The following is a 27,148-nucleotide window of genomic DNA, read 5'->3' on the forward strand; positions in this document are numbered from 1 at the left end:
ATCCTAATTTCATACTCTTTGAGTTAAAAATTTCCTATCACAGAAGTGTATTTTTTTCCCCACTTCATATAAAACCAGTATTTTGAACCACAAGGAAAATCATATGAACAGCTTTCAGAATGAATTTCTCTACATTTTTACATTATTTTTCCTCTTTTAAAAATACAAAGTATCATATTAAAAAAACCACTAATAAAAGTAATCGAGAAAAAAATACCTCAAAAAATTTCCTCAAAAATGATTTCAAACATCTTGCCCAACAAACCTTCTCAAAAAGTCAATCTTAGATCACCACAGGATAAAGTTTGGCCAAACTTCCTGAGACATCAGTAGCTAATACATCAAGAGACTCTTTCTTAAATTTGTAGCCTGCAGTAGAAAAATCTGAGTAATGCATGTGGTGAAGGAGGAGAATTTCTCATTTACTACATTTTTTCTGACTTCAAAAAAACCACTCCTTTAAAGAGGTTCATTTATATTTTCATTATGAAAAGTATCTAAAGAGTTCAAAAATCTGACAGACATCAACCATAAATATTATTATGTTGAAAAGATGACAGCTTAAGAATTAGGAGAAAATCTGCAATTCTTTTAAAAAGCTTGAATTAGAGTAATTTGGGTAGCATGTTTGAAGTGCTTTCCCAAACTGGTACCATGGAAGAGCACAGAGAGTAAACAAGAAAATAATGGAAATCGCCTAAAACACAGTTGTGCTGAGGGGTGAAGGAGGGAAGGAAAATCGAAGCTTTCTTTTCCACCGAAGGGAAGCCACGCCCAGCACAGCTGTAAAGGGCAGCAAGAGGCTCCCGGAGGCCAGGAGCAGAGAACAGGATGTACCTGGCCTTCAGAGTTGCTTCCCCAGGCATAGACGTCCCCTGTGGAGGACAGGGCCAGCGTGTGCTCAGCACCAACGGCGATGTCCTCGATGAAGACCCCGGCCAGCAGCGGCACCTGCTGTGGCCGGTTGTGGTTGCGGGCCCGGCCCTCGGGAAGCCCAATCAGGCGATCTGCAAGGGCAAGCACCAGACTCCAGGAGCAAGCAGCATTCAGGGGAAATTTCATTGCAGGCACAGGCAGGGAAGGGACAAACAGCAGATCTGTACAGTCCTGGGACTGGGACACAAGGGGAACCCTTTATGGACAAAGGGTGTGGCTGTTCACTGCAAACTAGCGCTGCCTACAGTGCTTGTTCCCATTGCTAAAGCTGTTGTGTACGTGGTCAGTCAGAAACAAGACCAAATTCTACTAAACCAAGGCCTCTAGATCTAAATGCATGGGTTTATAACTGTTGCTATAGGATACGTGAAAGCACAATGCGAGCTACTATTTGTAAGGTGAAAAAGAGAGTGTTTATTTTTTGACTCCAGCATTTATACTTTTTCAAAGGTGACGGTGGATTGGAGAGTGAATGTTCCACCTCTCCAAAGACATTGGACAAACTACTTGTACATTATGTTTTTCTACCTCTATGAAGGAATGCAAAACAATAGTTTGTTTACAGAAAGTTGTGTGAGAAAATTCTCTAACAGAATGTAAACTTAGAAGGCTTTAGAAAATCTTAAGAATGTGGGCGACAATAACAAAAATGAATTAACTGACTTCAGAAGTTTCCGCATATTTCATTCAGTGCCTGCAGAAATCTTCCTGCCCAGATTGTTAAACATGGGCAAGTATGTACGCTTAATTAGACAATGTAAACTTTGAAGTGACCCAGTGTTTTTGGATGTGTGTGAAATTCAATGAACTTTTAGGAAAATGCTCTTCAAAAAGTAAATTAGTAAATTGAAAGGTGTTCTGAGATCAAACTAGACAGAGCTACAAATCTGGATTTCAGGTGTACGTTAAAATTGCATAGCTCAAGTTTTAAAATTTAGATTAGCGCAACATGTTTCTAAAAAGTAGCATTAGGTCAGTCTTAGAAATACATCTTAATATTCTTCCTTTTCACCTGCAATTTACACAAGCCTATACATGGAAATGTCAAAAGAGCAGTTTGTCTTACCTTGGCCAAAAGTATACACATGACCATCTTTTGTCAGTGCAACCGAGAACTGAGTTCCACAGGCAACTTTTTTTATTCCAATTCCACAAAGAATATCCACTTTCTTTGGGATAAAGTGAAAGGAAAATAAGCTATAGTATTACAAGGATATAAACAGAAAGCAAACACAAATTCAATCTGTAACTCCTGCTTCCAAAAAAGAATTTTTTTATTCCCACTGTGCAGCACACACATTGTAAGATTATTTTAATTAACACTTGGAAATTAGTACAGGAAACCAAAACTTTTTTTTTCAATGGAGTGAACACCTTATTCTATGTACAATGATTCAAAATAACTTTTTTTTTCCTGGGAGTGAGGGGGAGTGGCATGGGAAAAAGTAGATGGGTGTGTAAACAACCTTCTCCCCAGTTTCCAAAGGAAGATATCTCTCTTCTCTAAGGTAAGCCTCAGATTTTGACTATCTGTACTACTACTGGGACACAGTCACTATGAAGTACACAAAATTCTTCAGAGTACCAGGCTCAGCATAATGTATCATCATAATTATTTGTGCCAGATTGTGCATTAACAGCATGGAATTAATAACATCTGGAAATCACACACTCAACACTGTGCAACATCTTTAAGAGCACTGAAAGTTTATGCAAAGAATAATTTCCTTGGGACTCTAACCTGTGGTGAGGACTTTGCAGTGGAATTTCCCAAACCAAGTTTACCATAATCTCCATCTCCAAAAGCCCAAACCATTGAGCCATCTGTTGACACAGCCACAGTGTGATTGAGGCCACAGGCAACCTGGGTGAGAGATATAATGTTATTACCACTGCTTTTGCTGACTTACTAGCTCAAACATACCAACTACCTTAAAGAAGAAAAATTGTGTTTTAAAAATGAACTATCCCTGTAAAACTATCAAAACTTCCACTGTTTATTAAAGTGCCTTAAAGACCCTTAGGACTGAAAAATACAGCACTATTTTATCAACACTTGCTTTATCTCAGCTCATAGAACCAAAGGATAGTAGTATGGCACACACATTCCCTGCTTAAAAATACAAAAAATTCCTTAAGTCATGCTTAAAAATGCCTAAATCTTTAAATGTTAAAAACACAGACAGTTTTGCACAAAGATGATCAAAAGACTCAGCAAAGTAAGTATTTAAAAAATCATGCATTATCAAATTCTGCGATCATAATCAAAATAAAAGCCAAGGTTAAAAACCACAATTGAACACTTAAATATATTAAAAACACAAACTTTAAACTAAGATACATTGCTAATTTTAGATAAACCGTGCCTGGCCAATCTGGTAACCTTCCAGTGCCGTCACTCTTTCTGGAAGTTTCTTATTGGAAGTATTTCCAAGCCCCAGTCGACCATAATCACCATTTCCAAATGTAAAAAGTTTGCCATCTGCTGTCACCACAGCTGAGTGCTTGAAGCCACATGACATCTGAAAGTAAAATAAGCATTACTTTTACACACATTTTAAACTTGGAAGTTTATATTGACTATTATATGTACATATGTAATACCTTTCTTGACCCTAAACCATGTTTCTTTTTAAAGAGTTAAAATACAGATATTTTAGTATTAACTATTTCTCCAGCAACTCATCTCTTAACTCTCTTCAGTGGCAATGTTATGGAGGGGGACTGGAGGATAATTGTGTGAAGAATTTGCTGTGTGATTATCTAATTTTTTAATAAAGAAACCTCCAGACAAAATCAAATATGCTTTTGTGCATTGTTAGTACTTAGGAGGAGGTCTTGGTGACCAGTTTTGTAGGTCAAAGTCACCTGACAAGGAGGAAGGGAAACTTATAAATCATGTCAGTATTTTGATAATCTTTAAATTATCCCTTTCTTCCATGGTCTATTTTCAGTCCTCTCCAGTACCAATTGTCAATTAATACAACCTTTAACTGGAAACAACCACCATGGTTCATGAAGCCTAGAGAATTAAGAAGTTGCCTGTTTTCATGAAGTTCTACAGCATTGAGTTTCCAGGCCTGCAGCTGGAAGGAGATAGAAATATTTTGAAACCTGCACAACTTCTTCTCCCTGCAGAGCCTCGATCTGCCTGGGCCTGCGCTGCCTGTCGCTGTTCCCGTGGCCTAGCTTGCCATAGTCCCCATCTCCCCAGCTGAAGACTTCCCCACTTTCTGTCAAAGCCATGGAATGTCCATCAGACCCACAGGAGGTCACCAGCTGTGTCACAACAAAGCCTGGCAAAGACAAGCAAGAAAACAAAGCTTAGCATCATATATAACAAATTCTTACATACATTTATCCATGGGTGCTTTGTGGCAGCCAGTTAGGTCTGGAGAAAGGAACAAATAGCAGTAAGGCTTCTTTTTATAGCAATTAATTTACTTTTAATTTGAACAAAACCTTTGTTTTCTTATGGAGAACTTGTGCTTCTGCCCTGCCATTAGCTTTGAAATTAAGTGTTCCTCATTTGATCAGATAGTTTTCCTCAAAGCCTTCTTAAATTTAACCAATTTTAACATACTGCTGTTTAAATCTTAAGGAAATATGAAGATCTTGCTTATTTGTTCAAATTTTTAATTAGAAACAACAATATTTTAATGAGTAAATCTGCAGAAGAGCATCAGCAGAAGCAATTACACTAACTACCAAAATGCTTATTTATGCTGCATCACTGGATTCCTCTCAAATATAAGTTTTACCTTGAAGTGCTGAAATGACAGTTAAGACATGAAGATCATCAGAATTTCCTTGTCCCAGTCGTCCATAGCTCCCTTCACCACAAGCCAAAACTGTGCCATTGGCTTGGATGACAAAAGTACAATTCTGACCACAAACCACCTAGTTTAGAAAGACATGAAGGAATGTTAATAAATTACATACTAAATGCAGCAATGCTGTAATACTTGCATTACAGTGCACTATTTCCTTTTGCTTTCTTTGCAATTATATCAAGACAATATTCCATCGAGTCAATGCTATTTCAGAAAGCATAACTGCCACATGTATTATGTGAAAGTTGTGCAGGTATTTTAAAACCGTGCTCATATAAAATAATTCTGTGTTGCCAGATTTCAGTGGCTTCTTGGCTTGAACTTGTTGAATAATTTAAGATCTCCTTTCTAGTGAAACCCATGTTTTGAAATGCTTGAAGTCAATTCAAACAACAAATTGAAAAGACATTTAGTGAGGGATTTTGACAAGCTGTACAAACAACAGATGGCAACGATGAAATCATGACTGGTTCTAAGCGATCACCTGCTGGGCTGGGGAGAATGAAGGTGCTGCCACTGGGATCATGACATTTCTGCCAGCCTCTGCCAGCTGTCCATGCCTTCCTGCTCCCCACAGGTACACGTCACATTTGCCTCCTAAGTGCCAATCCTAGGGAAGAGCATGAAAGAAGGCTTTAGAACAAGAGCACTTTCAACAACTTGCCACATTTCAAAAGAATAAAAACCCCTCAAAACACCCCAAACCCTCCAAACCATCAATTTAACTGACCTCTGGCCTTGATGTTGCCCAAGACATGATCTGTTCATCCATGCCATTGATCCATTTACTGTTATCCTACACAGCAAAAGCCATATTTACCATGTTCAGCTCAAGAGATGCACATTATTTTTCTGTTATACAATATATATTTTCCTAAGAACAGTATTTAAATTATTCTAAACAAAATGTGTGCAGACTAGCAATGACTGTTACCCACAACTTGCGATCCAAATCAATGAAAGAAAAACTAAATTAATGATGAAGTGATTGTTACAGTGAGTCCATGGGCATTCTATTACCCCTTCCCCAGGACTCTGTGACTCTGATCAAGATAACCCTGGACCCTCCTTCCTGCCCCAATGGGGTTGGGGGAGAGCCAGGGAAGCCCACCCTGTCCAAAGTCTATATAGCCCCCTGACATTTCCTGTTCGTTCTCTTTTGCCCCGCTCTCCCCTTGGACACCACAGAATAAAGAGAGCTGAACCAACGTATTTTGGGGTAAGAGCCTCTTTTGGAAAACTTTGCCATCTCCTGATATTCCTCCCCTCACAGCCTCGGGCCTCTGAGCTAGCCTGATATCCAGGGGGCTGTGTGAGGTGGGGAATGTCAAGTGATCTTTTTCTACTTACTGATGCATAGGGCTTTTTGAAATTTCAACTGCAAACACTGGCTTGAAATGTTATAAGCTTGCTTCTAAAAAATTCTTAATTAAAAATTTTTTGTTTGGTTAACATAAGTCAGGAAGAAAATTGACACTAGGTGTGGGAATATTACAAAAATATTACTCTTAAAATAGCATTACAAAGCTCTACATTTCTTCCTATCACATATGAAAATTACCATCAGTTTTGAGTTGTTTTCTATTTTAATGTGCAACTGACTTGCACTCATTGCACACACACAGAGCAATATTAACAGAATATTCTAACCAGTTAATTAAAAAATAAACTTATTGCTGGTGCTTTTGTTACTAAATATGTTTGTAATTCAGAGATTTCACTGCATCATACCATGTGCTGAGTAACAGCACACTTGGCTGTTAAGACAATACATCAACTTTTACCATCAGGAGAGTAAGCTCATCCTCTGGAACAGGCTCCAGGTCTGGGACAGTGAAGGACTCTGGAAACTGAGCTCCCTTGGCCAGGGCTTCAGCAGCTTTTATGGTAGTGGAGAAGCACTCGAGCCAGGCCCATTCCGTGGGGTTCCAGGCAGAGGGGTCAGGTACGCAGCTCTGGTGGTGAGGTGGCACAGGGGGGCTGCAGAGCAGCTGGTCCAGGTGCAGCCCCACGGCCAGGGATGCCAAGCACTGCATGTAGGGACTGTGAACCAGCTGGTCCCCACATACCACATGGGGCTGCAGGGCAACAGGGAGGAAAAGGGCACACCAGTTAGAAACATACACCAATCACTTCAAAATACAAGCCCTTAAAAGCTAGTCCTGTAGAACAGTACCTTCTTCCATGCTTAATTGAAGTTTTTCTAATATTTTAAATATTTTCAAATTAGAAGACTAATAGCTTTGAGAATAGTGAAACATATTTCAAGTAGAATGCAGGAAAGTCTTCTGAGTTCTCTGGTGAAAGACTGAAACCATCTGAGATCTAAACAGTGAACTCATGTCAGCCATGAATGGTAACAAATATTCACATTTCTCATACCTTTTCATAGGCATACTGCTCCTGCAGCATCATGGGCAAGCGCTCCAGGAATGCACGCATGCACGGAGCCATGTTCAAGCCCAGAACTCCCTGCTGCTTCAGCGCAGTCCTGCATGTCGCCAGCACGTGATTAGAAGAGATCCACTCTGAGGTGCAGTTCACCACCAACACATCCTGTTCAACAGCAGTCATATTAGTCATGTTAGTAATTAAAAATTCACTAAGCAGGACCATTCAGCTCCATTGATTTATCACCAACCATCTTGATTTCTATAGGGGTCAGAAAACACAGAGGTTCAAACATTTCTGTCTCACCTTTGATCTGTTAGAGCAGGCAGCAACTCCAACCTCAGGGATCCATACTGCAGTCTGGATAGCTCCAGACCCTATCACAACACTCTGCAATACTGAACCATCCTAGTGAGAGAAGGGGTTGGAGTCAGGTGAAAAAAGAGCTACAGTTCTGTTCAAGTGCATTCCTAAGGGATGATACTCTCACAAGCTTTCAAAGCTTAAAAACTTAAAGCTTAAAACTTAAAAACTACTTAAAAACTGAACTGCTTAACCTAAGAGCAGAAACCCCTAATTTTTACCATATTGAGGAGGTAACGTAACTAAGGATTCAAAAGTGCTTAATAATCCACAATATCTAGCTCTTTAAATTAGAGTCCTCAACATAAGAGAATATTTTTCTTAACTATAACAAAACTGGCTGGTTCTACAAAACCTAACTAACATGACCAATCCTACAGAATCAATCAATACTGAACCATAAAGTACTTCAATGCTAAGTACAATTTCAAGTCATACTTTATTATTTATGATGTTATAACATTATTTTACACCACACTTTCTCTAATATATCTAACATGTGGTGGGGTGGAAGCTGGTCTGACCTTGACCATTTCAGATACTCTTACTAAGAATAAGAATCAAACCATATCAAAGATAATCTTACCCGTAAAGACCAGATATTCATGAGGCCACCAAGGCCCCCAGACACCAATGCCAGCCCATCAGGACTGAAAGCAACAGTGCGGACAGGAGTGATGTGTCCTCTCAGCTGGAACACACACTTCACTTCCACTGCCTTCCTGTATCCATCCTGCAAGCAATCACACACTTATGGAACACTGCACTACTTCCAGGAAATTGAGTAGCATGACACATCTGTATTCTGAAATAAATACTGATCAACCACACAGATGGCAAAGTTCCACTAAATAATTTAAGAACACCTAGGCCCATGACAGTATGTTATAGATAACCTGATAACATTATCAGCTTTCCTCCCCTTACAAAATGACATCAACATCAAAGACCACATTACAATTTATGTAGGTAAAAATAATCTTCACTCGTTATCTATAAAAAGCTTTGAACTCTCACTAAATTTTAGGATAAACTGATCAACTTTTAAAGGAAAGAAAACAGACGGAAATATAATCTTCAGCCTTAATCTTAAATGAATTTTTCAATTTCCCGTTCTGAAAATGCCTACACATAGACAAATGCAATGGAAACTTTTTTAGCAAATTTCTTCTCTCAGAAAACGTTGAGATTCAAGTAATTCATATTCTTCTCTTCTTTCAACTTCACAATGAGCAAAGAGAATTTCTTACACACCAAATTTCATCCTTTTACCTTGGCACTTGTTTCTTGCTCCCACCATGCTTCTGAGCAAGCTGAGTTGGACTGCAATGTGATTATTATGTCTTGGGGAACAGTCCAGACACACACCAAACCATTGTGGCATCCCCTAAAGCATGTCGAGTGACATTAGAAAAACAAAGATATTAACTAACAAAATATCAGGGGTCTGGTATTAACTTATATATTAGTAGTCTTCATGACCTTCCTATAAAACCACATTGCATCAATCAATCTAAAATAGAAATGCCTGCTTCAAATGGGTAAATACAATTTTTCCTATTCCTCACATACTGTAGCTTTTCCTTTTCTACTAAAAACATATTCTCAGAAAAAAAATTTGGATGAAGCAAGAAAAAAATTCAAAGCAGGGCCAGTACCCACAGGTCATGGAGAAAACAGCTGGTAACACAACCAGGGTCACTCTTTTTATTTGAATTCTGGAACTTTGCGAATCTCATGACAACTGACTTACTGAAGGAATAGTATTTAAAAAAAACAAGTGCTTTTCTTTGCTACAGACACTACAGACAGGTAGAAAACACCTGCAAAAGAACTATAGAAACAACAACAAAACAATGACTTACGTAGCTAACAGAAGCTGGGCCTTGGGTCCTTTCCCTGGCAGAGCACACCAGGCAATACCATTCACCAGGGCTGGGTGAGACAGGGAGTGCAGACGCCTCCAGCACCCTCCCAAACAGCCCCAGAGCTTCACTGTTTCCTCTTTGGCACAGGTCAGTAGAATCTTACCAGTTGGATCCCACTTCATACTAACAACTGTGTCCTGTTGGATTTAAAAAAAATGAAAAGTTTGTATGAAGTAACACAGTAATGAGAAGGAAATTCAGAGCTCATGTAACTTTTAATTACTAATAACAAAAGTATTTTATTCTCATATAAATCAGAGATAGTGAATTGCAATTATAAAGTCAATGCTACATTTCAGAACTATCAAATTAAAAAGACTTCAAAAAGTTTGCTGAAAGAAACAAACTGGGAAACATAGAAAAAGATGCTTTCTTTTTACTGCAAACCCTTCTCGATAATTATTCCCCAGAAGTAGCTTTGAGTCTGAGGTAGGAAAGGAAGACAGCCCATAGCAAGAAGGCAAGTACAGATTTATTGCCACAGCGTGGGACTGCCTTGCTTCACACAACCAGGGCAGCTCTTGGAAGCAATCAAGATACTGTTACTACACCTACATTTGAAGAATTCTACTCTTAGCCTAACAAATAATTAATGGACTGTTAATGACTCATTATTACAATCTGGCCAAGCAAAGGTTCTAATCCTTTGCAACTGCATATTTAGAAAAACACCTTTTGCTTTGTAGAGGAAGCTAAACAAAAACATGTGACATAATCAAAATTAAAATTTATTATGAGTACTCTTACCAAGTAAAACAATTAGTCTTTTAAATCCAGTCAATGCACAGCTGTGTGCTTAATTCACTTCCATCACTGTCATATACACATACTTCACAGTGTTTGACAGCAAAAAAAGTATCAAGTTTATCTTTCCTTTTCTTTTTTTACATTTGGTAGACTGCTCCTTTAGAGTACATTATGTTAATGTGTATCAGAAATAGGTGCGAATTTTTAAAATAACTAGCACTTGTCTTTATAAATAGCTTTCAAATAGAGAGAACAGCTTAAACAGATTTTACCTACAAAAAGTCTACATTGGTTTAAGAAAGACCAGCTGTACCTTATGTGCATCAAGGAGAACGACTCCTCCTTTTTCAGTTGGTTCCTTTGTTCCTAGGAGCAATTTTCCATCTGAATAGCCAACAGCAAATGGTCTGTCTTCACTGAACCAGGCCAGGCATGTGACAGACACTGCATGAACAGACAAACATTTATAAACAGACATTAAACATAAACATTCATTAAACTAAACTGAACTTCACTCCTACCAAAGAGGTTCTTGCAGTGCAGTTGTCTAAACTATGAAGTGCATAACAAATGTCCACCATCACCAAGGTCACTTAACATATTCTGGTCTGAAAATTTTCCTGAATTCATATGATAAAGATAAAACTGAGTGTTACTAATGACAGTTGCTGAGATTATTTTGTACTAATTTTCTCATTCTTCTTTTTATGAAAATAATTGAATTTATATTCCTGGCATAGTGAAAAGAACTATATCAGGTAAAAGAAAAAGGGTAGACTGAATCTTATATATGTATCTGAAATAGGCTTCTAAAAAATGCTCTGAAAACAACTTGCCTCCCCCTAGCAATTAGATATTGCTTCACTTGATTCTGCCAAAAATTATCCGTAGGCTTCCTGAAGAAGCCAGATGCAAAACCACACTATACCATCAAAAATCTGCTATTGATGTCCTTTGGGACTGAAGCTATAAAGGAAAACTGACAATCATTGAGGAATTCAGATGACACTGTGCAGGCTATCTGCAGACAGAGCAGACACTGCCAGGGATCTCTGCTGTTTGTCCACAATCACAAGGAATGGCAAAATTTTACCAGATTACTACACACTGTCTCTGCTGTGGGGAAATCAGGGTGCAGATAGAGATCCCACAGACTTGTCTTCTCCCATGAACCAGAAATCATACCCCATGAACAATAACCAAAAACTGTTATATACATCCTTAATAAAAAGTGGGAGTGTGTTCACAATTTTAATTTCAAATACTGATGCAGTCTCTTACCATCCTTTCTGTAGCAGTGTTCCAGTTCCAGCCGGTGCATGGCTGAAATATCCACAACTTCAATAAGAGCCAGAGATCCATCCATGCGCCCAATTAACAACAGTTCTGGAGCATCTCCTGTCCATGCTGCAGGTGGCCCTTCTTCTGGCCAGGCTAGAGCAGATACCCAGTGTGACTGAAGATCTAATAAGCCTTTTCCTCCTAGGAGATCAAAAAGTCTGTTAAAACTACTTCATCTTCATAAAGAAAAGAAAACAATAATACTTCCATGGGAAAGTATTTTTTTCCCATGGGGAAAAAAAAAAAAATCAAGAGATCTCATTGAGAGCTAGGACATACTACAAATTCACTTAAATTACAAGAATATAAAGCAATGGTTCACTAATCTATGCAGACACAAAATCTAGGCAACAAATCTCAATTATCATTCAACTTAGGTAGTTTTGTTAAGGAAGGAAGCTGAATTCTTCAGTACCCAGTAAATTTATACTTTTATTGGGGACTATGTATTACCATAGGCATAGTAACTGGTGACTTTTTTAAGTCCAAAGCAACAGAATGAGGTTTACAAACTACAGGGATTAAAAATCTTCCTCTCAGTGATGTGTATCACACATCCACTTGGGGTTAGTGCCTTTCTCAAACTAAACATGTTCACAAGAGACTGTGGGAGATGGCAGGGATTTAAACTGGACAGTAAACAAACATGCGGTGACTTGGCAGCTCCCCATACTTCTGTATGCTGGACCACGAAGCGCCCACAGGTGGCTCAGGACGTACCATTGACTTGCCAGATGTTCACCATCTTTTCTGTAGCTCCAGCCAGGTACTTGCCACTGATGCTCCAACAGATAAGAGATAAACTAAGGTCACTGGGTGACCCCAGACCTTCTTCAAAGTCACCCTCTCTGTAACAGAATAAACAAATGAAATTAAGAGGCTATTTTCTTTAAGCACACAGGAAAACCTAATACTCATAAAATATCTGAGTTCAAACCTCAAGTCCTGCCATTGCAACGGATTTACATAAAACATTTTTTGCTCACAGTACTACGTTTCCCTCTAAAACCACTTCAAATTACAGAATGAGATACTACTTATTTTCCAGAAATTTCAAATTAATTTTCAAACGGAAACACTTTACCTATTTAATCTCAAATTTAACATCTTCAGCAAGGCAAAATTTTCTGGGAAGTCACGAAATGAAACAATAGCGTGGACAGAAATAAAAGAGGGTCATCTTACTATCAATTCTACTTTAAACTCTTCCTCCTGTTACAATCTTGTTACACTATTCTAAAACTCCATTTTAAAGTCTGCTTTGCCTAACTGTAAAAGGGGTGAAGATACCTTTATTGCCCTCAGGCTCACATACAAGAGCTACATTTGTTTACTGCTTTTAGTACCAGAACAATGAAGAATATCATACTGTTATATCATTTTGCTTGTTTCTTTTAAGGCCACATCTAACACCAGCAAGCAAACTACGAACTAAAGAACTAAGCCAACTACTACAAAATTGTCACAAAATAACCTAGTAGTTCACTATTGCTTCTTCATTCTTTCAAGTTCAACTACGCTTCACTAAAGAATTAGATTTTAATCCTTCCTTTTGCTTTCTTCTTTTCTGGACACACCCAAATGACAAAAAAAGTACTTCCAAGACACTCATGTAGAATTACATTTAGTTCCTGTATCTCAGAAGTCAGAATTTTTTTTCACACTTGAATCAATGACTTCCAATAATCATGTTATATGCTAAAGCTGTCCACTGGAACCCAGTGAAGGGATAACTCACTTTTCTGCTACATGACAGTTCCATACAATTTTTATTTTACCCTTGTCTCCTTATATCAATTAATTAAGGACCTTTTTAAACAGCATTGACCAGATCTCTTTATAGAGACTCTTAACAGATTGACATTTAAGTTCTGTTTTCAGTTTTAACCTATTTAATTTATTTTTCATGCCATAAATACAGCAACGGAAAACAAAGGAGAGATTTTAAGTGCAGGAGATAATGATAACAGCCTATCCTGCAGTATTTTACTATTTGAAGCTGTACTTGTGTATCTGGCTGTTGTAAAGAATCAACTTACAACTTGTTGAGCACACAGGTCTGTTGCAATGAATATTGCTTCTTTGTCACATTCCACACTCTGATGGTGCCATCATTCCCACTTGTTGCCAAAAGTCCTTTTTTATTACACCAAACACATGTCATGACCTAAAAATACCAAAATAACCATGGCAAAACTGGAATTTACAACTTGGGTATGTTTGCTCACTAATATAAAGCAAACACTAACCAGTGAGACAGTGATTGAAATACCCTGTAACAACCAAACTAGACTTATTCTTCTACTTTTACAGCATTATTTACTGCAATTAAGCAGGCTTAATAGGGACAACACACTTCATACAGCCCTATGCTCCACTGGCCACTACTGCACAGAATACTGCATAAATACCTTAATTATTATGACAGAAAAATTAGTGCAAATTAAGATCTAAGGAAATATTCTGCTGATTCTGCTGACTTTATATATCATGACAACATTTTCATGACCCTCTTAATTGAAGCCTCAAAGAAACTGAACGTTTCTGTGCATCAGAGATGCAACAACTTACATCAAGCAACAACTCTATCTCCAAAAAACTACTTCCTGTGGGAAATCATTTCAGTCAGTGCAATTGTAAAATGATACTATCTTCCTTTTACAGTGCTCTGCCAAAGAGAGAAGGGCAGCAGATGCAGTGAGGGAGCCATGCTTACCCTGTTCTGGTGAGCCTCAAGCTTGATGAAGGAGCACTTGCGCAGGTCTCCGCCCATGTCGGCAAGGGTCTGCGGTGCGCTCTGGTTGTCGCGGTCGTGCGCGGCCAGCGTGCAGACCAGCTGCTGCGCTGCCCACTGACGGTGCTGCGACGACAGGCGCGATGACAGGCAGCACGCAGCCAGCGCATTCGCCAGCTCCAGAGGGCCTACAGCAGAGGGATCATAGCAAGGATGGGCATACAAATGGGCAATTAAACCTGCTTAGACAAAACAGTGAGATGATGCCTACATGAGTGAACACAGCAACAGCCAACATTTCCAGAAAGAGATTAACAAGCATCTTAACACAACATTGCAATCATGTGAACTACAGTAAAAAGAACAGAATTCCAAATAGCCTTATTCTCATGATATGAAAATGGTTCATCAAAGAGTGAGTGCTTTCTAAACAGGAAAAGCCTCCTCTGACAGAGACCTGCCACTGTCACTGCACTCTTTCCCTCTCTATCCCAGGAGCAGCCTGGGGGGAGGCACAGCTCTTGCTTTGCGGCTCCCTGACCAGAGGACAGGCAGCACAAACTTCTGCCTGAGACACAGGACAGCACTTGAGTAGTGGTAATCAGCTGTTACCCTCCTTAATTTCATCAGGAGGCACAACCAGGCTCAATATCTCAGCTCTATAACTTTGAATACACACAAGTTCAGACTATACTTTGAAGTTACAGAGTAAGACCATATTTCTGAGTAAAATGTGTATCATAAACCATAACATTCCTTTGATCAAAGCAAGTTTTGTCCATTTTTAAAAGGGTATCTATAATTATTCTAGCAAGTCTCTCCCTTACATACAAATGAAGAACTGAAGATCTAACAATTAATATTTAAAAACAAAGCTGTATCATACCTTTCTTTTCAATTTCAGCTTTATCATAGTTTGGCCTCAGTTTGGCCCCTTTGTCAGCCAACAATGCTACTAGTGCTTGAGTAACCACAAAATTTGGAGATGTGACAAGTTTGTTTTCTTCTGCAATTCCTCTTAAAAAACTTGGTAAAAATTTTCTCTGAATTGGATCATCAACTGTTGTCAAGTTCACACCAGTTGCTGCAGAAATCAAATTCTGAAAAGAAGAAGCTGATGGTAAATACTCAGAACAAACAGAACTATCAAATTTAGAAACATTTTCAGTTGTATAAATTGCACTTAGCTTTACAGATCTTCCTTTAATTTTTCTGTTCTCTGCATAGAACTGACTCAATTAAAAAACCAAAACCTTAACAGAACAACCCTATGAACAGAAAAAGCACATCCATTTTCCCCCTTTGAAACAAGTACTCGGCAAAGACACATACAGTTACTTCATTTTTACCAATGATCAAACATACCCCTGTGCAAAGCCATGAAAAAGGACTCTAAGGTCATCTTCAAACTGAGAGCAGTCTCACCTCAGTTGAGAGGGTAAAAGTACAAGTAATCGTAGTAGTCTCAAGCACGTACTAAAGTCCTACCTGTGTACACAACCGCACCAGCAGCTTTGCAGCACTGGGAGTGTTTGATGCCAAGCAGCCAACTGCAGTGCTCAGGTAGGCAAGGCAAGAGATGGGCTTGCTGGTTTTGCTGTGGATGCCCCTGGATCTCTCCGTGCAGCTGGACACTATGGATGGACTTGTGGACAGGCCTGCCCTCCCCGCTGCCGCCAGGCACATCAATCGGACCAAAGTGCGGATGTCTGTCAATCCCAGGGATTCAAGGCCAGCTGCCAGGCTACAACTGGAACCACTGTGGAAATGGATATAAAACCCTGGGTTCAAAAGAACAAAATCAGCAGAACTTTTTCTCTTAGCAGTGTTATTGTAAGTACAGACACAAGAATTGCTTCCCCAATTAGTTTGAAACGGCATCGTTATCAAACAGAACTGGGTAGCTGGTAACAAAAGGAAAGGTGGAAGCGTTGCCAAAGATGCCACGAACCTAACAGACAGAAGTGAGAGCGCTCTCATAACCATTGTTCTTGCCAGGAGCACTTGGGCAGCAGCTGTCACTCTTCTGAGAGCCACGACACGGTCATGTGGATTTATCAGGGCAGCTGCTTGTTCTCCTAAGGTTATCCTGCCAGAAGAACTTTTTTCTATTGAGCCGTGACAGCCTTGGAAATAATGATGATTTGCATTAGTGTTTACAGAAAAACAAAACATTATCATATAGCAATAGGCTGACTTTGCTTCTGTGCTTAAGTTACTCATTTTTTCAGTATTTCATACATACAGAACTACAATAATAATTACAAAACAGAAAATACACGCCTGAAATACACTCCATAATTTAAGTATTCCTTATTATCAAAGAGACATGACCACAATCTGACATACTTAATCTTAATCCCTCTGATTCCCTTTTCCATCATTGAGGACTATTCTTATGTCCCAACTTAAATCCATTCACTGGGTTCTGCAAAACATGTTACTGGATCTACTGTTTGACTACGGTCACAAGTTTCATTGGCAAAATTCAATCCTTCTGTCAATTCATAATGTCTCACACTCCTCTAATTTCACTGTAATAAAAGGACAATTCAGAGTTGGTCTCCACTTCCTCATGGGGACAGGCAGGAAATACTGTCAGGATGTTCCTGCCTTGCCTCTAGAAAAAGCCCACTAAAAAGGGAAGGAGGAGGTGACAGTTGTTATTATTATTTTTGCTGCTGGTTTTATTATCTTTCTTTCTTTAAATGAAATGGATTTCAAATGTACCTATTTGCATCAGTGTTTCTTCCATACTGTTGGTGGCTGTCACCATTGCAACTGAAGCACCTAGAGGGTCACTGTCAGGGAACTGAACAGGTTCAGGTACAATGCGTCGATCATTTAACCCAAGAGGCCCAGCCAATAGTTCAAACTCCTCTTCTCCTGTTAGCTTTTCATCTTCATCCACATCTAACATGTCCCAGTCTTCTAGAATTGGAGAAATATAATTAGACTTGGTTACAAAAGCTCAAATATTAAATAATTTCAAATAATTAAAAAAACCAAACAGTAGATGGTCTAAAATGCATATTGTAATCTACAGCACAGAAGAATTAAAAACTCAGCTTCTGATGTTGACATAGACATAACAAAGTAAGTCAGCAAAACAAAATCCTGTTCTCTCTCTATTCAAGTTGATCTTTATACTGCACAAATATTTTCTGGAAGATTCTCTGAAGCATCAAACTAACTGCTCTTTAAAAACACAGACATTAGGGGTCATCACATACAGCACATGACAGCTCCAAAACCTAGGGTACAGTGAAAAGTGCAAGCAACTAAATCATTATAACAAGTGTGCATTTCAAAGGACCGATGTTGAAGTTAGAAAGACTGATGTTAGAAAATTCTGGTCTTCATGTTTATCAAAAAAGCATGTGTTAGCTCCTGGGTTATAACTGAACACCCAGGCTTTTGCTTTTCATCCCCAGGGAGTTAAAAAAAACCCAACAACAAAGAAAAACCACTTTAATTGTAATTCAGAGAGGCACTTCCTTCACTTGCCAACCAATTACACATGTCAGCTTATATTTATTAATCTCTCTGCTCTGTCACACTCCACACAGAGTAAAATCAGAACACCTTTGATCTCCAGCAGAAACACTTGTCCTAAGTACTGCAGCATTCATTTAGTCTCAAATAGATAAATGTGATAAATCACACAGCTGTGATCACAGGAGCTGCAGAATGAACCAGAATCACAGAACCACCTGGAAAGGTTTTCTACACACATCAGAAATAATCTGTTTAAAGTGAAAGCCACCCTCAGGATGCTCTCAGCCTGGACAGAGGGAGAAAAATTAAGAACAAGACTAATGGCAGACTTTTGGGACAGTAACATACACTAATTAATTTCTCCCACAAAGGCAGCTGAAGAAAGATATTTGAACATAAGATTTTGTATGTGCAGTTCTGGATGTAACATCTCCTCACAAGACCTTATCAGCCCCAAGTTAGGTGTTTGCCCTTTCAGCTGCCTAAATTGGAAAGATGGGAGAAGGAATTCACTGATTTTTTTCGTCTGATTTGAACTAAATAAATCCCCAAAACTAAAATACTGTATCTAACTGGAAAAGATTTTAAAATACACCTTCAGGTGTATTTGCATGAAAGTACCTCATAGAATAAAACAAAACCCCATGCAACTTAAAAACATACCTTCATAGACACTGTCTTGTTTACCTATTAGATCAGGAGCCTGGCCTTTGTATCTATATGAAAAAATAACAAAGAAAGTTACTGAGTGGCTCTAATATTTTATAAACATACATAACCATTTTAAATTTGGCTCCCTTTTTAGTCTAATTTTACTGTTAGGTCTGTATGCATTTATGAATGATTAATGATCCAGAAAAGCCTAGTAACAGAGAAACCAATAAAATGGCTTCTGAAAGTGTGAGTGGAGGGGGGAAGCACTTTGCAGTACTAATGTATAGAAAGTCCATAGAAAAAATACTGGAATTGCCAGACAAAATTGTTTAAGAGTTTTGAAAAGTCAATAAGGAGGAGGCAATATTCCAATAAATTATTCCTTGTTCTTAATTTAGAAACCAGAAATACCAAAGCAACCTTTTTTTCCTAAATATGCATTTGTCAAATACAGAGGATTATTTTAAGTATGAGAAAATCCTGCTGGGAATTCTTCTCTCTTAAATCAAATCCATAAAATGCTGATGGCTCGTAACCACGTTTAGTTTCCTTTCTTTATCCACTGTCTCCTATTTCTGTACCTTTCCGAGGCTGACATTTTAGATTTGCTCTTGAGGGCCAGGTATTTCTCTCTGCAGATGCCACACAGAAGGTAGTAGGGGTTCCCACTGCCGCACTCCCCCCCGAACCAGCCGTCCACATAGGAGCCGTTGCTGCGGTAGCCCTGGCGGTTGGCACTGCGCCCACAGCCAGGGTGGTTCCTCTTCATGTGCTGGTTGAAGCTGACCACACTGGATTCACACAGCTCACAAACCACCACTTCTTCTCTATCTTCAGATTCACAGACGTGCTGCACAGAAAGATTTTCACATGCTATTTTTATAGAATAAGTGTCAGATATAAAACATCCCAATATCCTTAGATGGGTGTCCCTACACATTTCTGTCACTGAGTGATTATTTATATGGTTGACTTGTACAAAAGCAAAGCAGAAACATGTAATTTATGATGAAGACCATCTCAGAACAGGAAAAACATTTGAAATAAAGTTTTGGAGGACCCAATTTCCTATTTCATGTTAGATTGACTCAAGAACTCTTTGACAGTGTAACTTTTCATTTGTTAACACTGTCACATTCAACACTGTATCTGGTTCTCCTCAGAACTTGTCTGAAACTAGAGCTAACAAGGAAAAGAATCCTTTTTTGCTTTCAATCAGATTTCACATTTACTGGGCAACAAAAATTACCATTTGTGTCAGCAAATATCAAGGTTTTATCTCAATATGAAGTCCATTTTTCATAATTACACTTTTGTCCGCAGTCAGTAATTTAATCGAGATGTTTCAGTGACACAAGTGCTCTGAAAAATTCAATATGCATCCTGCAACTTACTTCCACACCAAAGCTAGGTAGCATCATAACCAGGAGATGAAAAGCTGAATCTTATGGGTTGATTGTCTAAACTGACATGGATAACCCGGAAATTAACAAAGTGCTGTTATTATCTTTGCTTTCCGCCTCAATAGTTTATTTAGTGCTCTAACAGAAAATTCAGTGAGGACTGTCACCACATCCTTCCCAGAAAATGGACTACATGACACAAGAAAAACTTACTTATGTGCAAATTATGTTTCTAGAGATTAGATATTATTAGCACTAGCAGGAGAAGAAACATTTATAACTGTCCTTGCTATCTCACACAGCTAAGCCATCCTGGGAACACCTATTTGATTTCCAATTAGTATTATCAGAACAACTATATGAGCTCTGTTCTCATCTTTCAGGGAAGTGAAAAGAAAACTACATGTGGAAGTGTGCAGAGCAAGAAACACAAGAAATCAATATTCTTAATCTAGAAGTGATGCTACAGAATACAAGACGATTTTAAGCACTGTTACTTTAAACTTGAGAATACAAGCATGCAAAAAGCAGTAAGTTAAAGCAGCCCCTGCTGCAGTCACACACACCCAGGTAGGCCAATCCAGTACCTCTGGGATCCACATTCCCAGAATATCATTATCACTAGCCAGGTCTTGCCCAAACATAGCTTCCATTGCTTCATCATCAAGGTCAATCTCCAACTCCTCATCCAAGTTGAAGTCATACAGTGCCCCTGGATCTTGCTGCAAGGAGTTCCCTTCCCTGCGGCTCTGGTTCCTGTGGGCCTGCACTGAGCGGTACAATCCCGCTCAAGGTGGGAAAAGAGAGAAACAGGAAAGCAGGACTTTTATTTTCCATGACAGAGAGCTGGCTGTACTTCCAGTCTCCTTTTTAACTCTTCTGCTAAACAATCTAGTTATCACCACATAAAACTCTTAAATAAACATTGGCATACATTGAGGAGTTTTCTAAATGCCATGCAAAGTCCCAGTCCCCTTCCTATTAATTTCCTGGAAAGGAAAGCCCTTGGAATTCTTTCAGTCCTTACCAGCACGTGCCAGCAATGTTCGGGCAGCTAAATCAAATTTGTGTCTCCGTGTGACAGCTGACCGACTTCGAGAGGGAGGGCCACTCGCTGCAGCTGCATTATCCACATGATCCAGATTATCAGGGCTACAGAAATTTGGAGTTTACAGGTCAATTAAACCAAGTTTTAAACAATCACATACAGTAACTAAGTCATACTTATTAGCATTTTTTCCTTTCTTTAATGGAAGAAAAAAAGGAATTCAAGAATTTTCCATTCCAAGGAGCATGCATATACTGTTTTGACTGTAAGAGTTACCTCAAACAAATCAAATACAGCAAAGTCAACTCCTATTTGATCTTCCAGAGCATCTAAGCACAGCAGAAATTTTGAGAGAGCACTTATTTTATACTAGGTTAATTAGTAGATTGAATAGTAAATTAATCAGCTTGAATTAGTTTTTTCTCCTCTTTTGAAGAAATAAAATCATCTCTGTTGTTGCTGGCTGAGTCAATTTGCCTTTGGCCTAACATGTGAATTTAATAAAACATGAATTTAATGGAATTTTGCTTTATCACTTGGTCTTTTAGTTAAAATACAACTATTAGTTTAAAATAACTAATAACTATTAGTTAAAATACAACCTAATTTTTTCATTTTTTTTCCTTTTTTTGTTGTGAAGAAAACATGTTCAGTTACATTCTTCCCCAGTTCTGCACACAAATAGTATAGGAAAATAAATGCACTATGTACACCTAATTTAATTGCATCTTTGCTTCTGCTCATGCTGTAACAAAATTCAAAAGCCGCATTACAAAGTAACTCTCCATTAGCAACAATGAATTTTTAAGATTTCCAGTTTCAGGAAAAGACTACAAGCAATTACAAGAAAATTCTTCTACCTCTCACTAAAGCCTTCCTCCATTTCAGGAGCATCAGCAGAAGGGATATCACCTGAAGACTGCAAATAGCAATGATCTCCAGATTTCCCACCAGTGCCAGAGACAATTGCTCCATGCCGTGACTCTGCGGTCCCCTCTGACTGAGGCTCTTCATCATCTTCATTTCCAGGATGCTCAATCATCCACATGGCCAGCACTGTGATGTTCTGTGCATCTGCTTCTCCTCTGGCACCTGAAAGCAGGAAAACCACACTTAAGAACTGTATTTTACCACTGATGGTTACAAAAAAGTAATCTGTTTTTCCACAGAAATGGTTATAGAACTTAAAAATTAGATATTTTACTGGAAAGCAAGTGTTTCATGTGTATCCAATATTTCAGTTAAACTGATATTACAGCTATAGATTACCTGTAGCTTCCATAGCTTTTGCAATTTGCCTGAGGGAGAACCCCATTTCTAGCAAGGGAACAGCAATGGCAGGAGGAGGAGGGGATGTTGAAAGTCGGCTGCTTGGATCAGACAAAGCTTAAAAGACAGAAAATGATAACTGTAAAGCACAAATATTTCTCTAGTGTTACTTTATTACACCTTACTTTGTATATCAGCTAGAACTAAGGAAATAATTACTCAACTTTTCTCTCAATTACACTCCACAAAGTAAGATACTTTCTGTAACAAAACCAGATGGAGTTCATTCCTCTTTGCAACACAGATTATGTTGACTGACTCTGTTTGATTCAGTAGGATAGTGATGATATGCAAAGAACTATTTAAGCAATTTCTATTGTTTTCATTTTGAACTGTATCAATTATCTATCTGATCTATATGTAGGTAGCCTAGATAAAGTTATCCTTGTCCAAATCATTAAGATTCCCAAATGGTGAGATCATTATACATTCCTCTTAAGGTACAGAAAAATACCTCAGCTGAACTCGGAACTTATCTGAAAAACCTCTTTGCGGATGATGGCTGTGTTTCATTGCAGAGTCATTCAAGGGACTCTAAAAAGGTCAGTTACTGCCCCAAACCCACAGTTTCTTTCTGACTTGCCATAAAAGTGATGGCTAATCAGTGAAGGCAAAAATGCACTAACAAACAAACACTGTTGTAAAGACACTATCATGACTAGAAGTAAGTAATCTCATCATTAAATCAAAAGGAAAAAAAAGAGAAGCAACTGAGGAGATCAGTTGCTATGCAACACATGAACCACTAAACGCCCCACTTAATAGCACAGATGTAAGGGCAAGAATAAAAAGTACTGGTGAATGTACCATAAAATGCATCAATTCTTGTTTTCTTGTTTTCTGTGATCTAACAAAAGCTAGAAAATTACTGCATTTACCAAGTACACTGTATCTACTGTTTTGTGTACTTACCAAGTACACAAAATTACTACACAACCAAGTAAAAAAGCCCAAACCAGATGAACATTTTGAAGCAGTTAGCAATTATACTTCATTACTGTCCACAGCTTTTAAAAACTAATTTCATTTGCTTGATAAAGCCTACAGCTAATATAATCTGCATTTTTTCCTAAGATAGTGACTGAAAGGTATCCAACAATGCTTTGCATGTTAGTTTTCCTTAAAAAGAACATCTGTTGGGTTTCCATCTCTTAAAACATGGCCCCTGAGCTCCTGTGACTTTCCTAACTTGTCCCCATTTCTACTCCACTGACAAGTTTACCGGTGCGATTGGCAGGCCTTGCAGACTGGGAATCTGGAGAGGTCAAACTTTGTCTTCTTCCAACTTCATCTGAAGGAGATGTTGGTAAAGAAGATATTGGAGGAGTCTGAGCACGTCGTGCCGGAAGTACAGTTGTAGTAGGATAACTGGAGAACATTTGCCTTGAAAAAAGAACAATATACATTTATGTTGAACAGAACCATGCTGAAAAAGGTCTGACACAAGAAGTACATCCAATTGGAGTACACTTGGTAAATCCTACTTGATGCAAATGAATTTAGTAAGGGTAAGACACAGCACATACTTTGAGGTAACAGCTCATTCCTACCAACTTTATATGTACAGTTAAGTTCTAAGAACAACATTAAAAAAAAACCTCAGTAACCAGGAGGTTTCCTAGGAGATAAAATATAAATAAACACTTTTCCCATTTCCATGATTTGTTCAGAACTCAGGCTGACTAATAAATTAAGGCTGGCTTACTAAAGTATTTGATGTTCACTGTTGTAGTATGAAGACATTGTTCTGGCTTTTATCAAAAGATGACTGCAAAACTGCTATGAATTAATAAACTTAGAGAAGTATTCTATGCAAGGTAAAGCAGATTCCCTTCAACAGCACAAATTGCCTCTGCAAATTCAGTAGTTTATTTTCCATTTCAGTATGTCAGGGTAAGCCAAAACAACATCTTAGCTTTACAGGATGTTACCTACCAAGACCTATTATAGTTTGAGAATCAATGTTCATTAAAAATGACTTTTAGAGATTTAAAATTTAAACTATACCAAATAAACATGAGAACTGAAGAAAAATTTAAGGAGAACATTTTCTCCTTAAAGAATTCAGCTGTTACATTTATAAACAGTGTGTAGCAAAAGCTTAACAGCTTTCTAATAAAAAACACAAAACCTGCAAGGCAAAGCAACATTTAAACTGTGTCCCTCTGCAGGGGCAGTTCTTGGCAGCATTTTTAAGGGCTTAGGCAGCTAAAGACATATTCTACCTAAACCATGCAACTGGTGTTCTACACCCAGAGAATCATACATGCTAAAAGGGTATTTTACCTCAGCAGACTGAGAGGCATAACACCAGGTGATTCTGACGCTGGAACTGTTTCTGTATCAGTTACTGGAGTAGTAGCAGTGGTGGTATCCTCCAGAGAGCTGCTCATGAAAGATGTTGTGCTAGAAGCAGAAGGGCTGGTCGTAACTGGTGTCTGGGCTTGCTGAGACTGATCACCTTCTTCTACTTGTTGCTCCACTTCTGCAACAGAAAAATAAGGATGTTACAGCAACATTAATATAATTGTGCAGATCAAAACAGTACCCATGGCTAAACTTTCAACATTCAAAAATAAGTATCATTATTTAGAATTCATCCCAGACAAAGAAAGGGGTGTGCAGAGTCTGCCACTAACTCATGGACTTGAGTAAAGAAATCAGTCCAGGAGCTCTTGCTGTTCTCACAGTGATACAAGGTAAATAACAAACAAACCATTTACTTATGCCAAAGTTTATGATATTCAGCTTCATGGTTGCAACAGCTTGGATTATTCTCAAAACAGACAAAAGGGGAAGAGGTCTTAGAAGTACAGCTGATTAATTATAAACCCATTTTTAACTTAGCTATGCAAGTAGCATTTTTAAGGGGTTTTTATTGTTGGTTTAGAAGAAGTGCAAATCCTTCTGACAAGTATATACAGCATTGATCATTTTTGTAAGTATTAAAGACATTAAAAACTCTTATTTCTGATTGATATGCATTCAATTTTTTATTAAGATAAGGAATTAAGAAAAACGCAAAAAAATCAGTGTTATATCTATAAAACAGTAAACAGAATTCTGTAAAATTTCTCTGTCTGATTAAGATTCCCCCAAAGTATAACCACTACAAATCGACAAGACTGTGTTAACTGTATTATCATTGTTACTATTCATTTTAATCTCATTTTGAAAGTGTACCTTGTTTAAGTCTGCCACCAAATTGGTCCTCCAGCAGCCCATGAACCACTAATTTATAGATCATGGCCTGTGCCCGTTCCAGGTCTGCCAGCCCCAGTGCTCTCTTGATGGGTGAGCGCATGACCGCACGTTTCACCATGTGCCGCATCAGGAACTGCAGTGCCGCACGCAGCTCCACATCCTCATGCACCACCGGTGACCCCGCGCAGTCAGAGTTGTGGCCGTTCTCTGCTAGCACTTTGGGGATTAACAGCAGCTCAGCATACTTACTGCAACTAAGAAGAACACTAAGTGACTTCATAGCACCAAGATAAAGGTAAGACAGCTGTATAGCTCGGATTTCTGACTGCACTATATCATGACTTCGTACGGTGTGTTCATGATTCTTTTTTCTTCCTTCAGCAGGTTGGTGCTGGGAATCCATACCTAGTGTTGATGGTTCTAGAGAAAAGGAAGCAATTTCATTTTCTGACTTAGAGGTTGTAGCACCATGTCCTTTGTTATCATCAGCACTTTGGCCTAATCGTGTATCTGATCCAATGTCACCCTCCATTTTCTGGTCCATTTCCCCTTTATCTTCAGAATCATGTCTGTGTTTTTTCTCATGTCTCTTGGTGCTTTGCTTTCCTGTATCTTCATGAATGCCGGTCAGATAGGTAAGGTCCAGCAACACAGTAGCTGTCAGCCCACGAAATCTTGCAACATCAAAAGGCAGTGGTTCACAGGGCTCCAGATTATACAACGGAGTATCACTAGGCGACCAAAAAGTTGGGAAGCTTTAATAAAGATCAGAATGACACAGGAAAAAGCAAGTGAGGGAGAGACAGGAGGAAAGTTCAGGAAATAATGCAGGCAAATAAGATGTATAATACGTTTAATAAAACAAACCAATTCTAAAAATTAAATGCAAACGGGAAAATGAGGTTATGTTCAGAAAACAGGGATATATGGTTTCAAAGCAAATGAAACAAAGCATACACAGGTTTTCAACAGCAAGTGCTGAAACCCAGAAGCCCCACAGAAGCTATCCATTTCTGTGCTAACACAGGCTCTGGATATATTATTTATCAGAAACATGTAACAGACTTTTATTAAGAAAAACTATCTGAAGGCAAATATTATCATCATACCTGAATCTTAACTGGTATAAAAGCTTATAAAGAAAACTTTTAAACATAAACAAAAAGCTTTGATTGACCTCAGCTATTCATCCCCACGAGCACACTACTGAGAGCTCAGGACAATTCTGTCTCTGGTGTGTCAGGACAGATCACCTGATGAAGACAGTGACACAGTCTTTGAAAAACACAGTTCAGGAAACCTAACAGACACATTTATCTACCTGACATCTATATTCAGTGATATTTTCCGGTACGATTTAGGACTGTTACACTTCACTAATTTCCACTTGAAGCAGGACAAAAATTCACCAGCCTACATTTCCATATGCCTTCAATTTTCCATACATCCAGCAGACAAATGACTTTTAAATCTTTCTTTTATTATCCCAAAAAGTATTCCCATCTTACAACATAAACTTCTATCTAGAAATGAAAGCAAGCTTTAGCCTGGTTTTAATTAGAAAGGTGTAAAATTAACCTAATTAAATGCTTTACCAAAAGCTTGGTTATGTTCAAGTGCTGTTCCACGTCACACCAATAAAGCTTCAAATTATTTTAAGGGCTCTTAAAATAATTATTCTAAGCACTCTTACTTTAAGGCTACACTGTTACATGGCCATACTTGAAAGAATTTATATC

General features: G+C 38.4%; 1 protein-coding gene across 4 annotated transcripts in view; it reads right to left on the reverse strand.

Annotated features, from left to right (window-relative positions):
• HERC1 (HECT and RLD domain containing E3 ubiquitin protein ligase family member 1) overlaps positions 1 to 27,148 on the reverse strand; it is a 70,961-nt gene that overhangs the window by 5,702 nt on the left and 38,111 nt on the right. For 2 of the 4 annotated variants that reach the window (XM_021548302.4, XM_085588147.1), the window contains 32 exons: positions 25,389 to 26,164; positions 24,492 to 24,690; positions 23,428 to 23,588; positions 22,146 to 22,262; positions 21,737 to 21,968; positions 20,856 to 20,980; positions 20,395 to 20,615; positions 19,007 to 19,275; positions 18,435 to 18,487; positions 17,004 to 17,204; positions 16,225 to 16,399; positions 15,762 to 16,032; positions 15,160 to 15,373; positions 14,256 to 14,512; positions 13,579 to 13,706; positions 12,260 to 12,387; positions 11,480 to 11,680; positions 10,512 to 10,642; positions 9,389 to 9,588; positions 8,796 to 8,910; positions 8,110 to 8,256; positions 7,467 to 7,568; positions 7,152 to 7,325; positions 6,554 to 6,847; positions 5,500 to 5,565; positions 5,254 to 5,379; positions 4,698 to 4,836; positions 4,051 to 4,232; positions 3,303 to 3,458; positions 2,678 to 2,800; positions 2,003 to 2,105; positions 838 to 1,007 (listed from right to left, as the gene is read on the reverse strand). In XM_021548302.4, coding sequence (XP_021403977.2) covers positions 838 to 1,007; positions 2,003 to 2,105; positions 2,678 to 2,800; positions 3,303 to 3,458; positions 4,051 to 4,232; positions 4,698 to 4,836; positions 5,254 to 5,379; positions 5,500 to 5,565; positions 6,554 to 6,847; positions 7,152 to 7,325; positions 7,467 to 7,568; positions 8,110 to 8,256; positions 8,796 to 8,910; positions 9,389 to 9,588; positions 10,512 to 10,642; positions 11,480 to 11,680; positions 12,260 to 12,387; positions 13,579 to 13,706; positions 14,256 to 14,512; positions 15,160 to 15,373; positions 15,762 to 16,032; positions 16,225 to 16,399; positions 17,004 to 17,204; positions 18,435 to 18,487; positions 19,007 to 19,275; positions 20,395 to 20,615; positions 20,856 to 20,980; positions 21,737 to 21,968; positions 22,146 to 22,262; positions 23,428 to 23,588; positions 24,492 to 24,690; positions 25,389 to 26,164 — 5,956 coding nt within the window. The remainder of the gene's footprint in view (positions 1 to 837; positions 1,008 to 2,002; positions 2,106 to 2,677; positions 2,801 to 3,302; positions 3,459 to 4,050; positions 4,233 to 4,697; positions 4,837 to 5,253; positions 5,380 to 5,499; positions 5,566 to 6,553; positions 6,848 to 7,151; positions 7,326 to 7,466; positions 7,569 to 8,109; positions 8,257 to 8,795; positions 8,911 to 9,388; positions 9,589 to 10,511; positions 10,643 to 11,479; positions 11,681 to 12,259; positions 12,388 to 13,578; positions 13,707 to 14,255; positions 14,513 to 15,159; positions 15,374 to 15,761; positions 16,033 to 16,224; positions 16,400 to 17,003; positions 17,205 to 18,434; positions 18,488 to 19,006; positions 19,276 to 20,394; positions 20,616 to 20,855; positions 20,981 to 21,736; positions 21,969 to 22,145; positions 22,263 to 23,427; positions 23,589 to 24,491; positions 24,691 to 25,388; positions 26,165 to 27,148) is intronic. The other 2 variants (XM_021548304.4, XM_021548307.4) reach the window with 2 other exon arrangements.

This window comes from Lonchura striata, chromosome 10, assembly GCF_050655825.1.
Source record: "Lonchura striata isolate lonStrDom1 chromosome 10, ASM5065582v1, whole genome shotgun sequence".
NCBI lineage: Eukaryota > Metazoa > Chordata > Aves > Passeriformes > Estrildidae > Lonchura > Lonchura striata.